This window comes from Columba livia, chromosome 16 (genome assembly GCF_036013475.1).
Source record: "Columba livia isolate bColLiv1 breed racing homer chromosome 16, bColLiv1.pat.W.v2, whole genome shotgun sequence".
Classification (NCBI taxonomy): Eukaryota; Metazoa; Chordata; class Aves; order Columbiformes; family Columbidae; genus Columba; species Columba livia.
The window spans coordinates 4688847-4702257 of NC_088617.1; the positions used below are offsets into that span (position 1 = coordinate 4688847).

General features: G+C 53.4%; 2 protein-coding genes across 3 annotated transcripts in view; one reads left to right on the forward strand and one right to left on the reverse strand.

The window, feature by feature from the left end:
* The window catches only part of RBPJL (recombination signal binding protein for immunoglobulin kappa J region like), a 19019-nt gene continuing 5608 nt past the window's right edge, over positions 1–13411 (reverse strand). The window contains exons 2-12 of one of the 2 annotated variants that reach the window (XM_065031939.1): positions 11386–11434; positions 6404–6529; positions 4727–4797; positions 4353–4468; positions 3335–3509; positions 2628–2765; positions 1908–2017; positions 1668–1808; positions 1135–1290; positions 793–896; positions 1–475 (exon numbers count right to left, since the gene is read on the reverse strand). In XM_065031939.1, coding sequence (XP_064888011.1) covers positions 202–475; positions 793–896; positions 1135–1290; positions 1668–1808; positions 1908–2017; positions 2628–2765; positions 3335–3509; positions 4353–4468; positions 4727–4797; positions 6404–6529; positions 11386–11434 — 1460 coding nt within the window. In that variant the 3' untranslated portion in view covers positions 1–201. Of the gene's footprint in view, positions 476–792; positions 897–1134; positions 1291–1667; positions 1809–1907; positions 2018–2627; positions 2766–3334; positions 3513–4352; positions 4469–4726; positions 4798–6403; positions 6530–11385; positions 11435–13411 lie in introns of both variants that reach the window. The other variant, XM_065031938.1, reaches the window with a different exon arrangement.
* The window catches only part of MATN4 (matrilin 4), an 18026-nt gene continuing 15875 nt past the window's right edge, over positions 11261–13411 (forward strand). The window contains exon 1 of the mRNA XM_065031936.1: positions 11261–11401. The gene's annotated coding sequence lies outside the window, so the exon portion shown is untranslated. The remainder of the gene's footprint in view (positions 11402–13411) is intronic.

Genomic DNA, 13411 nt, shown 5'->3' on the forward strand with positions numbered 1-13411 from the left:
AAGAATCCTTGAAGCCTGATTTATTGATGCTCTCATGTGAGATCTCAGCAGCATGATGATGCCACAAAGAAGCGACAAGTCAGCAAATCCCAGTAATGCGGTGAGCGTTTGTGTGGGGAGGACCCTTTGGCAGGGCCACCCCAAGTGTCGGATGGGGAACCCCAACAGGGCTCAGGGCTGAGTCTCTGCCCGCCCAGCTCGCTAGCTCTGCATGAAGAGGTGGAAGTTGGTCCTGGTGAACTCCTGATGGATGCTGTCAAGTAATTTGTCCGAGTCCTGGGGGACATCTGAGAGAACTGGCTGTCTCAGGATGAAGCTCTGCTCTGGGGTGTAGGTGAAGGTGAATGAGCTGGAGTAGATGAGGCCATCGTCTCTGATCAGCAGGAGCGGGACTGTGATGGGGTATCGCAGCCACCTCCAGTCGCGGCTGAAGGCTGAGACGTCGGGGACGACGCACACAAGGGACTTGGGGCTCCTGGGAACAATGCAGGAGAGGAGAATGTGAGCCAGCATGTCTTCTCCAGCCTGGAGCTCAGCGTGAAGCTGCTTGCTCATTTGCAGCCCCCCGATGTCCCTGTGTCCCCTACCCACTGCCATCCCCAGGCTGCAGCCAGGGCAGAGAGCAGGCACACCCAGACCCGTCCCTGCCTCTCCTGGCCATGCTCGTGGTTGGTCCTGCAGAACAGGCAGTGCGAGAGCTCCCGTCCCCGAGATTGGCAGCCACCTCCCCCCGAGTTGCCTGAACCCACCTACCATTCCCTACCTGCTCCTTGGCCCCCCCGGCTGTGTTACCTGTACATTGTCTCTGCTTCCACGTCTCCGAACCAGACCTTGAGGTGTGTGTGGAAATACTCCCCCTGCACCTCCAGCATGGCCACGTCCCCGCCACCTGTGAGCTGTGCCAGGCAGAGCACATGGCAACATGTTACAGGGTGGAATGAGCCAGACTGTTTCGCCCGCAGGATGCTCTGTCTGTGTGTCCCAGGTCTGCCACAGCGGTCCAGACCCAGGCATTCCCACAGCATCCCAAAACCAGGAGATACTGAGCACGGGTGGAAGGGCTCAGCAGCAAGAGCTGTGATGGAGGTAGGTGATGGAGAGGCAGGGGTGGCCTGTGGCTGGCATGGTGCGTACCTGCAGCGCAGCGATGAGCGGCACTGGGCTGACGGGCTGGCGGATGCAGGCCAGGCTCTCGCTGAAGGTGTACTCCACCGTCTCAGTGCCGATGATGGTCCAGCACGAGCCGTCATTCAGCAGCTCCCGGTTGGCTTCCTTTGGGCAGGGAGATGCCTGTGGAGAGTGTCACAGCTCCAAACACAGCGCAGGGGACCGGGGCCAGGACACCTGGCTTCTGCCCCCACCCAGTGACTCAGTGCCTCTGCTTTTCCTTGCTGGGAAATGAGGATCACGCTGCCTGTGCAAAGACCTCAGTGATGATGTCCCCACTGAAGCAGGCAAGCTGGAAGCAGGTAGCTTTGCAGTGATTCAGACCTTAATTTGGATGAAACCCTCTTCGCTGGAAGACCCCTCCTGATATGATGTGATGTGATGTGATGTGATGTGATATCCTGATGTGATATGTTCCCCAGCCAGTGGCAACATGAAGGAGCTCACAGAGATAATGTGGAGCACCCTGGGGTCCTCACCCCCTCCTCATGCTGCCGTACCTGGAACTGGATCACTTTCTCCATGGAGAGACACAGGTACATGCGGTCACTGCCCTGGAACTGGAAGGCGCATTTGTGGAGCTGGGAGATGGGCTCATCCACGTCCAGCATGGCGTACTGCTTCGCCACCTTCCGGATGATCTGCGGGGCGGAGGCGTCATCCTGAGGATGGCACCCATGGCTCGGAGGCACAGAGCAGCCAGGTCTGTGTGCCTGACACCCGCAGGGATGGGGGCTTACCAGGGGGGGCAGGGTGATGCCGGTGGCCGTGCAGACCAGCTGGACCACGGATCCGTAGCGGATGTACCCTTCCCGCAGGGGGAACTCGCTGTGGGTGCTGGGCTCGTCAGCTTGCAGGGCAGGAGAGAGGCAGAGTCAGCACGCTGAGCAGGTTACCCTGAGCTGCCTCACTCTGCACAGGTCTGGCCATGCTCTCAGCATTTTCCTACTGCTTTTTCTGCTCTGCAGGTGCTCACTGCTTGGAGAGACCACTGCTCCCTAGGACCCCAGCATGGGAGAGTGGGACTGGGATGCACTACCTCACAGGGACACTGCTGGAGGCAGTGCGTACAGGGATGCTCTAGGGACTGGGATGTGGTACCTTGCAGGGACACTGCCAGAGGCAGCGTGCACAGGGATGCTCTGGAGACTGGGATGTGCTATCTCTCAGGGACAGCACTGGAGGCAGTGTGCACACGGATGGCCTGGGCTCTGGCCTCTTCCAGGCAAGTCACTTGCTTGGATTTGTGAACCTCCATTCTGGTACCACTCTTGCTGTCCCAGTCACAGCCTGTGCGCTCTCAGGGCCTGATGTTAACCCTCAAATCCAGTGGGAAATAGCTGTCTGCCCCAGAGTAATTCCCACCCCTTTTACCTCAAGAAGTGGCTTTGCAGGAGGGGACAGCCCGTGCTGCAGGCATGGCTGATGTCAGCTGTCAGCAGCCCCATGAGGCTCCTTACCCAGGTGGAGGGTGAAGGCTGCCCACTGCCTGGCGCTGGCGATGAAGGCTCCCCCCTCCACGGACAGGTAGCGGGTGCTGACGGTCTGGGAGCGCAGGCGGTTGAAGAGCGAGACTTTGGAGCCTGAGGAGATGCAGACTGCAGGGAGAGGTGGCTGGGTTAGCATTTGCTGGCTCTTTGCGTGGCTTGAACTATGGCTTTTGCCAAGCCAAGGGAGGACAAGTCCTGGTTACTCGTGTAACCAGCCTGGCAGGGGCCACCACCCCCCTCGCTGCTGTTTTCTGTATGTGAGGACCAGCTCAGCTGGGCTGTTCAAAGGTGGGCAGCACATTAGCATCACGCCTCATGGTGGGTGAAGCCTTCAGAAAAGAGACATCAGAATCACAGAATGGTTTGGGTTGGAAGGCACCTCAGCGATCATGCAGTTCCACCCCCTGCCATGGGCAGGGACACCATCCACTAAACCAGGCTGCTCAAAGCCCCATCCAGCCTGGCCTTGAACACTTCCAGGGATGGGGCCTCCACAACTTCCCCGGGTAGCCTGGTCCAGTGCCTCACCAGCCTTATGGTGAAGAATTTGCCCACATACATCCTCTTTTGAGTGTGTCCATGGGCGCTGGGTCCAGCCTGGATTACTCCAGAGCCCTCAGGGAGAATCCCTGGGCTTGCACCCGCTTTCCTCCCCATAGACCCATCCCCGTACACACGGTCTGTGTTCTTCAGCGACTGCTTCTTCTGTGAGGGCTTGGAGATGACCTTGATCAGCTTGCTGTGGAAGGTGCCGATCTCCTGCCCGTTGCTGAAGAAGAGCTTCAGGACCAGACGGAAATGCTTGCGCTTGTCGGCGTCTGAGATGTACAGCGCCTTGGCACAGCCGAAGCCCTGCTGAGGGCAGAGAGGGGCTGTGGGCAGCTCCAGCCCAGCCCCGCCAGCCTTCCTCACCCTCCTTATCCTCCTCACCGCCCTGCAAGGACATAATAGCGCCCTTTCAAAGAGCCTCGGGTTCATTTAAAAGGGGAAATGACCAGAGATGTTATTACAGGTGGAATGAAGAGCTGGGGATCAGCAAAGGCTTTATTTACACCGGGGGCAGAGAATTCCTCATGGAAATGACTGTTCACGTGTGATTTATCCCACATAACATGAGAAATCGCCCTGGGTTTACGGTTTCCCCACCATCCTGGCCGATACGCTGTGCCTTAGCAGCAACTCAAGCACTGCAAACAAAGGCTCTTTTTGTAAGGTTTCTGGCCCTGCTCAGACCCTGCACTCTTCGGGAACCCTAGATAATGCTTATTATTATTTTTTTAATTTATTTTTTTTCCCCCTTATCAAAAGTTGCCACATCTTTACTGAAGCTCTTGAACTTTGGGATTGACTTTTTTCAGTTTATCTGCAAATGGAAGATAGGACTTTCATTTTGAAATAAGCAATAGTGTTGCTCATTGGGAGAATGTACTAGGGCTGAGGTGAGCTGCCAAAAATTGCACAGCTCCCTGCCATGGGGCTGTGGACCTGAAAAGATGGTGCTGAAGAAAGACGGAGCTCTTAGCAAGGTGGGTCGAGTGGGGAGTGATGGCTGGGAAAGAAGGACCATGGCGTCTGGAGGAAGGGGATGATGTGACATCCCAGGGTGTGGGGTGACACCAGGGACAGCCCAGCCCCTGTATGAGCAGGTTCCCCGCAGGGTGTCACTGCACAGCCCCAGGGAGCATCAGGCTTTACCTTTGCGTCCGGCTGCTCCTCAAAGCTCAGCTTCTGGGTCTCCATCAGGCTGCTGCCCATGCTGTCCAGCCCCATGTACCCGCACACCCGAAAACTCGCCTCTCCCAGGTCCCCGGCTGGAAGGAACAAGGAGAAACACCCTCCAGCCCCTGCACAGGTACAGCTGTGGGCTCGGCTTCTCCTGGTGCGATGGGGTGGCCAAGGCTCCAGTCCCCACTGGGTCTGGATCACAGAGGTCTCAGCCTCATGAGGGAGGAGGATTTTGAGGGCAAAGATAAAATAAGTGGGGTCACTGTCTCTTTTGTGGAGGTGAAGGGCAGCTCTCCGTGGCATGGGGAGGAAGAAAAGGTGCAGGGTTGCCACCCAGTGCTTACCTTTTATCTGCTCCTGCTTTAGCTTCCATCCCGGCCCACTCAGGTAAACACAAGGTGGAGGGCAGAAAAACCTACAGAGACAAGAGGACATGTTCTTACCGCACTCCAGCACCCCGAAAAGATGCTCCGGCATGGCTGCACTGAGAGCAGAGACCTTCGCCTGGGGATCACCAGCGCCAGAAGCAACCCAGTGTCCTGGGAGGTATGTGGGGCTGGGGACACCCTGGCTGGGGGGGACAGGCAGGGCTGGCTGGGAGGGCTGTCTCAGCCTCTCTGCCCTGTGCTGGTGCTTCCAGCTGCAGCATCTGGGCAGCTGCCACATCTGGTGGTGCTGCTGGTGGCCACGAGCCCACAGGACAGCCCCAGGAGAGGAGGACAGGGTGCTTTGCTCCCCCCTGACCTGAGCTGAGGAGGGATCGGGCCCCCCACCTCTGTCTGCCCGCCATGTGGGAGTTATAGCAGGTTGGGAACAGAGTTTGCATTCACAGCCAGGTTCAGAGCCCAATGCAAATAAATCTATAGCCAGAGTTTTGGAAACCTATTTTCCTGTGTTTTATTTGGTTTTCCACTGTCTTTGCATTTGTGTGAATAGTGCAAATTCATCCTTTATTGCTACTGGGTAAAGCATTAGCAGAGAAAACACCAGTGCAGGGGGTTGGATATTTCAGAGCCCTAAAATCTTGCATACACATTTATTTAAACAAGTCATCCACGGTACGGTCCCCTGACTCCCACCATGAAAGAAAACAGCGCCAGCACCTTTGAGCTTTAACCTGCGAGCTCTGTGCTGGTTTTCTCTCCCTCTCCACACCCGGCATCTGAATTTCACACTCATTCCTTGCACAGGGTCGGGATCAGGGGGAGGAGAGGGCTGTCCCAAAGGCTCAGCCATGGGGGGGCTTCCCTCCTGGTTGGGAGACCCAGTACCAAAATAAAACCTTGACCTGTGGAGCAGCAGCCCCTGGGTGTGATGAGGACTTTGTGTGCACAGCCAGCCCAGCCTGGAGCTGTCTCCTGGGGTCGCTGGGCTCTGGGGGAGGTTATGCCTTAGGGGCAGAGCTTGTCTCCTCAGAGCTACTCGGTAATAACGGAGCATTATTTATATCACAAGGATTAATGGGGGAATAATTACATTACAGTGCTACAGTCTGACGTCACTCCCCACGAGTAGCTATTCTGGAGATTCAAGCCAGAACCTCAAGGTGTTTTTGCAGTGCGGAAAGGATTTTCAAAAATAGTAGGTGTTTGGAGACCGTGGGTACTGAGGGAAACGCCCCAGTCCCTGCTGTGGCTGTTCAGATTTTAAGACAAGATTTCCAGAGCACTCAAAATTCTAACCCTCCCTTTTCTTCATCTTTGTAATTTCATTCTTGGGAGGTAAGATTTTTATAATTTATTTCCTTATTTTACTTCATCTTCCTGATCTCTAGGACTTCACAGGCGGAATCTAACCACTAGGCATGTCTCTAACTGGGATGGGTTAATATCCTTCTTGCGTTAGTTCATGAAGTCTAAATGATAGTTTTGGATGCAAAGAGGTCACGAGTGGATGGAGAGGGGATGTGTCAAATCATTTGCTTCACCAGCTTGGATTAGAGAAATGTAGCAAGGCTGAAATCGAGCTTTAGGTAGCTGGATTTGGAAGTAGCTGTCAGAGAAGCTGGAGTGATCTCCTACCTTTTTTCATTGCCATATGACTTCTGTGCAACCTTGGCGTGCAGTATCAGCACCGTCTGGTCTGCCGGCAGCTGCAGGTACCTCCGCACGCTGTCTCGGAGCGGGTTGGTTTGGTACAGGTTGGATCTGCAAGACAGAGGTTCCTTAGTCCTGGAACACCAGAACTGGGAGCTCCCTCTGTGTCCAGGCTGATGGGGTGCAGAGGTTGGACAGGGGTTCCCATCAGAACACACTAGAGCCCAAAAAGCATCTCAGCTGCTGCAAGACCAGGGTTGGCACTGAAAAATGTGAAGTTTGGATAACTGAATAGTTGCTTCGTGGGTTTTCAATCAAATACACACACAATCAAACACTAAGACCCGAGGGAATGGCAGGAAGATGTGCTGGGGAGGTTCAGGTTGGACATAAGGAAAAGGTTCTTCACCCAGAGGGTGCTGGACACTGAACAGGCTCCCCAGGGAGGTGTCACAGCGCCAAGCCTGACAGTGTTGAAGAAGAGACTGGACAATGTCCTCAGACACACGGTGTGACCTGTGGGGTGTCCTGTGCAAGGACAGGGGTTGGACTCGATGATCCTTGTGGGTCCCTTCCAGATCAGGGCATTCTATGATCCTATGACTATGGGTATAGCTCTTAAATGCACATTTCTAAGATTTCTAGTCCCATGTGATGGTGGCAGTGCTCTAATTGATTATTAATTTGTTTTTCCACCTGATGGGCTTCTTGCTGGATGGTTTTTGGGTGATTAGGGAAAGGATGCTGCTGAGACGTGAGCGCAGCTGGGGAGGAGCTGCTTGTTGGCTTCTGCAGGGGCTGTTGGGTGAAAATAGCAGCATTTTTCTCTGATACCTAAGAAGTAGGTGTTTTCACTGATTGTTTCTGCTCTATTAACTAGAAGGAGTTCCCATGCACCCGGCATTTAACTCTGTTAACTTAGTAAGTTGGGCGTTAACCAGCTACAGAGAGATGAGGTGGATCTGAGCCTGAGATGCCCTGATTAAAAGCTTCACTCCAGCCTCTCTATCTACTGAATGGTTTCTATCTTTGCACAGCTAAAGAGATCCTGTAAGAAAGTTATTTGATCTTTTTTCATCACGGCAATCTGCATCTGCCTTGCTCTTGTACTGCCAGGCAATAGCGTGATTTCAGCTTTGATCCACCTTTGCAGATCATCTAAAACCACCGATTGGGAAACTCTCTGCTGAAGTTTTTGTTTGCTCGTTTTTACGGAAGTACTGGTTGTGATCAGGATAAATGTGGAAACAGATTGAGGAAAAGGCTGCCCATTGGCCTGACCTTGGCTTCTTTTATGCTACTACAACACGGTGAAAAATGAGCACTAAACCTTGCTGGCTCCATTCAGTAGTATTTTGCCCTCATTTTATCAGAGACAGCGGCCACAGAGAGGGGAGAACCAGGCTAGGTGTGTGATTTTTTCCTGGTGAGTCTCATTGTTCAGTATTCAGTGCAAAACGAGGAGCACAGCTTTGGGTCCTTGCTTGTGTCCCCGCGGTGGGAACACACGCTCCATCCCTGTCAGCGTCACCCACCAGCACGGGTGTGCTTGCCAGTGCCCATCCGCATAGCTCATGGTCTGTCTGGGAAGCACCGATCCCCGCAGAGCTGCTGGAGGAACCCATTAACCCAGCACAGATCGAGCAGCAGCGAGTGTTCAGGAGCAAATTGCCAAAACCTGGGGATTAAGACGTGTGCTGACAGCGTGGCACCGGCTCAGGGCAGGGCCAGGCTTGTGCAGGTACCGCTGCTCCCTGCCATCCGTACGTAATACCAGAGGCACGTGGGTTACAGCCCCGAGCTGATTAAAGGGCCTTCTGGAATAATCATCCACATGCTATTTACTGCTTAAAGTGGGAATGTTCATGCCAAAGGCAGGTAAACAGACTGTAGTTCTTCAGATTTGATGTCTAGCTGGAGGATCAACTACCTAGAAACTTGTTTGTCCATCTTCTGCAGCCATTGCCTTCCAAATTTTGAGGCTAAATTGTTTCAGTTGACGCACTTCTGAACAGTGCTCGCCATTCTGCCCATAGAGGCGACCACCCAGCATCCATCATCTGGTTCAAATTTACCTTCAGAGAGTCAAAGGGCTATTGCTAAGCAGCTCAATGTACCCGCTTGGCTCCTTCTGGCACCTACAGCCTCCTCAGGATTACAGGGAATTATTCACTCCTTCTGACATTTATTATATTAAATTATTAAAATGCTTTGATTGTAGTGCAGTGTTAGTTCAGTGTCATGTTAGCAGCATGGCACGGGCCGGGCTCTTAGAGCTCAGGTTAAAAGCCTCCTTTTCAGAGCCTGAGGTCTCAGCTGGGACTCGCCTGCTCTCACACACAGTTGGGCATTATGTGGGAGCAAGGGGGGAGCCACCACCTTTCTCCTACACTGATTTTTGGAAGCCTTTCCCTCTCCCTGCTCAGCAACGCTTACTGCCAAGGCTTTTTCCTCGCTTTAGGTCAGGATGTGCCTCGGGAGAGGCTGTGACACCCTTTGAGATGCATCTCCGGGTGGCTGTGCCCTGATGTGGGAGAGACCCAGGGCACCTGTGGGTGTTTGCCAGCCGTGGCCGTGTCACTGTGCCCTCTTCCATGGTAAAGGAAGCAGAAAAGGAGGGGAGCCCTGTGTGGGCATGCAGGGAACCCAGGCAGGCGTCGAGAGGCTTTGGTGGGGTCAGGCCCTGCAGTCACATTGCTGATTTTAGGAGCGCTGATGTTTAACATCATAGCTGAAAATTAGCCCTCGCCTTGCTAGCAGCAAGCGTGGGGGTCTCAATCAGCGCTTTGTTCTGCCTCCAGCCGGGAAACACATTTTGTCCTTCCTGGGTCCCGGTGGGTCGGGCAGGGCTGTGCATTCCTGGCCGCAGAGCCCTGCAGCTCAGGTGTCCTGCCTTTCCCTGGAGCTGCTGCCCTTGGTGACCACTCTGCCACAGACATGGCTCCCACTGGTGTCACAGACACGGGAGAACCCAGCCAAGGGGCCTTTTCAGCTCAGCCTGCCCCTGCCACTGGGTTTCATGTCCTCACTGAGACAGCCACAGCGTGGGATGTACCCTGGTCCCTACATCACCACCTGCTTGGCCAGGGCAGATCGGGCCGGGAAGTCCCACAACACCCTATGTGAGCACCCTTGGGTGAGTTCAGGAGCAGAAAAGGCACTTTATGGACACCAGGAGAAGGGAACTGCCTTTGTGCTGCTGCTTTCCAGTTCACCAACATTCACTGGCTCAGCCTGCAGAACAAGGGATACAGTTTTTTGGTCCCCTGGGAATGAAAGTACCTGACTCAGGAGACCAAAATACGATCCCGGCAGCTATTGTTTAGGAACTGGGACTTCGAATCAGCTCTTTATACAAGAACTTTAACTCATGGTAACACTGTCCTTGAGTGCAGGTAACACTGAATTCAAGTGCAGAGATGTAATTTGCTGCTTTTCCCCCACAAAGGAGCTGCCATTTGCCTCACTCAGGAGTTGGCTGCCCCACAGCTTGCTGGGGACTTGCTGCCACAGAGGATAATTGTTCTTTGTTGGGCTTGGGGAAACCAAACGTCCTAACAAAAAACATCCATTTTAGAGGTCTGGGCTATATTTTGTACAGAGCAGGGGAGAAAATGCCTGCAGTGCTCTTGGGTATGGAGTCAATGCAATGTTTATGCAACAGGAAAAGCCATTAGAAATCACAGAAATGAGAAGCCTGCAGTTTCTGGCTTCCCTCATTTTTCAATACCTCCTTTAATCCAGACCAACCCAACCCACAAGCCCTTGTATACGCATGGGTATTTATAAATCCTATATTTTCCTTGCTGCACACACAAGTGAAATTCAGCCTTTTCTGGGATTGGGGGATTTATCGACCACACCAACGGCAAACACGAGCCGAGGGCAGGAAGCACAACACCCCTGTGGCCCTGAGCTCTGGGGGACACTGGGGGCCAGCCGGGGTGGTCACCTCGGGCATGTTCCAGGCTGCCCTGCCCCAGCAGCACCAACACCCTCAAAATCCCCAAGTTTGGTAATGCAGTATTGGCTTGCCTGTTAGAAAATTCAGATAAAGTGGTGATTTACTGTGGTGTCCTTTCTTTGTTCCTCATGTAGCTGTTGATGTCAGTGCAAAGAGGAAGGAAAGCACTGTTAAAGCACTAAAACACAGTCCTATAAAGCGCTAAAGGTGGTTCCTGCCACCACTAGACTGACATAAACGCAGAGAAGAGATGGAGGGTTGGGAAGGCCTGTTCCAAGGTGTCTAAGAAGCCTCTACTGATAATCTCCATTGCTATGTGCAGGCAGATCAGTTGGCTCTCTTGCTTGAAGCTCAGCCTGAGGCTCTACAGCCCTCAGAGCTCTGTTTTGCAGCTCCCTGGTTCAACCCCCACCTCCCGACACTGCAGCCACGACCTGCAGAGCTTCCTAGACTCCCAGGGCACCACCGTAGCTCAAATGGACATTAAGCTTGGAGTCTCCTTTTCCCAGGACCTGCTGAGTTTATGGGGCTTCCCAAGTGCATTGCCACAGCGGGAGAAGATGAAAGAAAGGAAAAAGAAAAAAAAAAAAAAAAAAAAGAAAAAAAAGGAAAGAGAAGAAGAAAAAGAAGATTAAAAAGAAAAAGAAGAAAAAAAAAAAGAAAGAACAGAAGCGCCTCTGCCTGGCGGATGCTCTCCGGGCAGACGGGCTGTGGCGGCCCCGGGCCGGGCAGCGCTCGCTGCCGCCGGACACCGCCGGCGAGCGCCACTTCCACCTGCGCGCAGCTCCCGCTCGCCCGTGGGCACCTGCACGGACACGGCCCGCGGGGGGGGGCAGGTGGGACCCCGCGGACACCCCCACGTCCCCTCAGCCCCCCCAGCGCTGCCCCGGGGCCGGGCCCGCCCCACCGCCCCCCCTCGCTCCCCCCGCCCCGTTAAATACCGCGCGGGCCCCGCCGCCTCCCAGCGCTGCCGCCGCTCCGCGCAGCTCCGCGCCCGCCCTACCTGAGCAGCTCCGCGGGTGAGTGCGGGGGCTCCGGGGGCTCCGCCGGCCCTGCGGGAAGGGAAGGGAGAGGAGGAGGAGGGTGAGGGTGAGCCCGGCCCCGCGGGGCTGAGTTGCGCTGCTGCCGCGGGGACCGGCAGCCTCCGGGGGGCTTTTCGTTGGAGCAGCGATCCTGGGCGTGAGGAGCAGAAAGCAAAGCCGGGGCGTGGAGGGGGGAGGAAGAGCAGAGCCTTTGACATGGGTTTTATTCTGGAGGCCTCCCGAAGCCTCCCCGTCTGTGTGCTCTTGTGCCCCTGCAGCGGGGCCAGCGGTTGCCCTCCCGAGTGGCCGGGCTGGGCGGTGTGTTTGGGTGGACACGGTACCCCCCCTCGATCTCTCAGTGGCTCTGTGGAGGATCTAAACTGTTCTCCACGGTCGGGATGGCTCAGTTTGCAGCCTCCGTGCTCTGCTCACCTTTTGCCTAGCTTTTGGGCAGGTTCCTGTTTATACAATAGAAGATCTCTTTTAGCAGAGAATAATAAGGTCGGGTACACTTGGGCAAGGCGCGCTGAGCAATAGGAGATCAAGATCCTGCAAAAAGATAAGCTTAAAAGTGTGCCCTAAGTTAGTTACACACTGTTTCTGCACGACTGGAAAATTTGGTCTATGCATACCCATAAATATGTTTGCACAAGCAATCACACACCTTTGACTTAGAATTCCTACAATTTCCCAGAAAAATTAGCTTTGGGCACTTTTGTTCCAAGCAATTATGTGGGAAAACTTGTTTGGAAAATCGGATTATTCTGCACTCATCGTATTTGTGCTGACATGCAGCCGTCCGAGATAAGTGGAGCTGAGCAGACATGCGATGTGTTGGTATGTGCTCTGCTGAGGCTTCTTCGTTCGGCGAGGACAGCCTTTGGTATGGTGCAGAGAGCTGCTGAATCTGTCCGGGAGTCAGGGCTCTGGAGCGGGAACGGGTGTTGGTGATGAGGCCAGCACAAGAATGGGACTGTCCTGCTCCCAAGGAAGCCACCACGTGTGTGTAGTGGGACCGGGATGGGACAAGGGCTCTGAGAGAAGAACCTGTTCAGAGCCCTGGCTTGGAAACAAGGCACACAATGTTACCTCTTTTGCCTAAACCCTGATTTTTTCTTCAGTCAAGACCAGTTTATTTATAAAGTTACTATGAAGTCATCCCTGTGGGACTCTCTGCAGTGTCTCTTGATAGTAAATAATAGGATTTTTCTTTCTCAAAGAACAATTACTCACAGGCAGTGAGTGCGCAGGTTCTCGGGAATGAGTAGAAACTGCATTTCACAAGCAGATTCTTGTGATCTCTTCAGGGATTCATTAGACTGGCATTTGGTATCTGCAAAAAGTGTGTGTGGGGAAGTCTGCTCTCAGATCTCAGCCCTAATGTTTGCTACCAGGATGTGGATAAATTTGGCCTCATCCAGAATACAAATTCCCATCTGGAAGGCATGCAAGAAGTCTTGGTGTTTGTAGTAAAACAACAATTTCTGTCGAAGCAGGCGGGTATTGCTGCATCTAACTGGAAAAAAGCTGTTGTTAATTTCTTTGGAAGTTGTAGCTGTGTTTTTTTTCCTGAGGAATTAAAGAAATTTGACATTATTAGTACAAGATGGGCTCGGGAGCTGCCCTTGTTCTCGATGGTAGAGAACAGAAAAGACGAAGCCAATAAGGCAGCCTGCTGTAGGCAATATGTGTCACAGAAGATGTTTGTGCTCTGATTGCCCATAAGGTAGCATTTCCCTTGAGGTTGGCATCAGGGGTTAAAGGTTTTCAAGAGAAGCCTTTGTTTAAACATCTTTAAAATTTCCAATAGGGGCCCCTTTGTTCACTTTCTGAGCCGTGTGCCTGCCTTATTAAAAACTCAGTGCTCATAAAATGCCATTTACAAATGCTTGATGAATAGGGCTTAAACCTGGAGGAGGAGAGAAGTAGTTTGTATCTACACGCACATGTGAATTGCGGACAAGCCCTACTGCGAATTAATAAATGAGACTTAGAAAAAACACACAC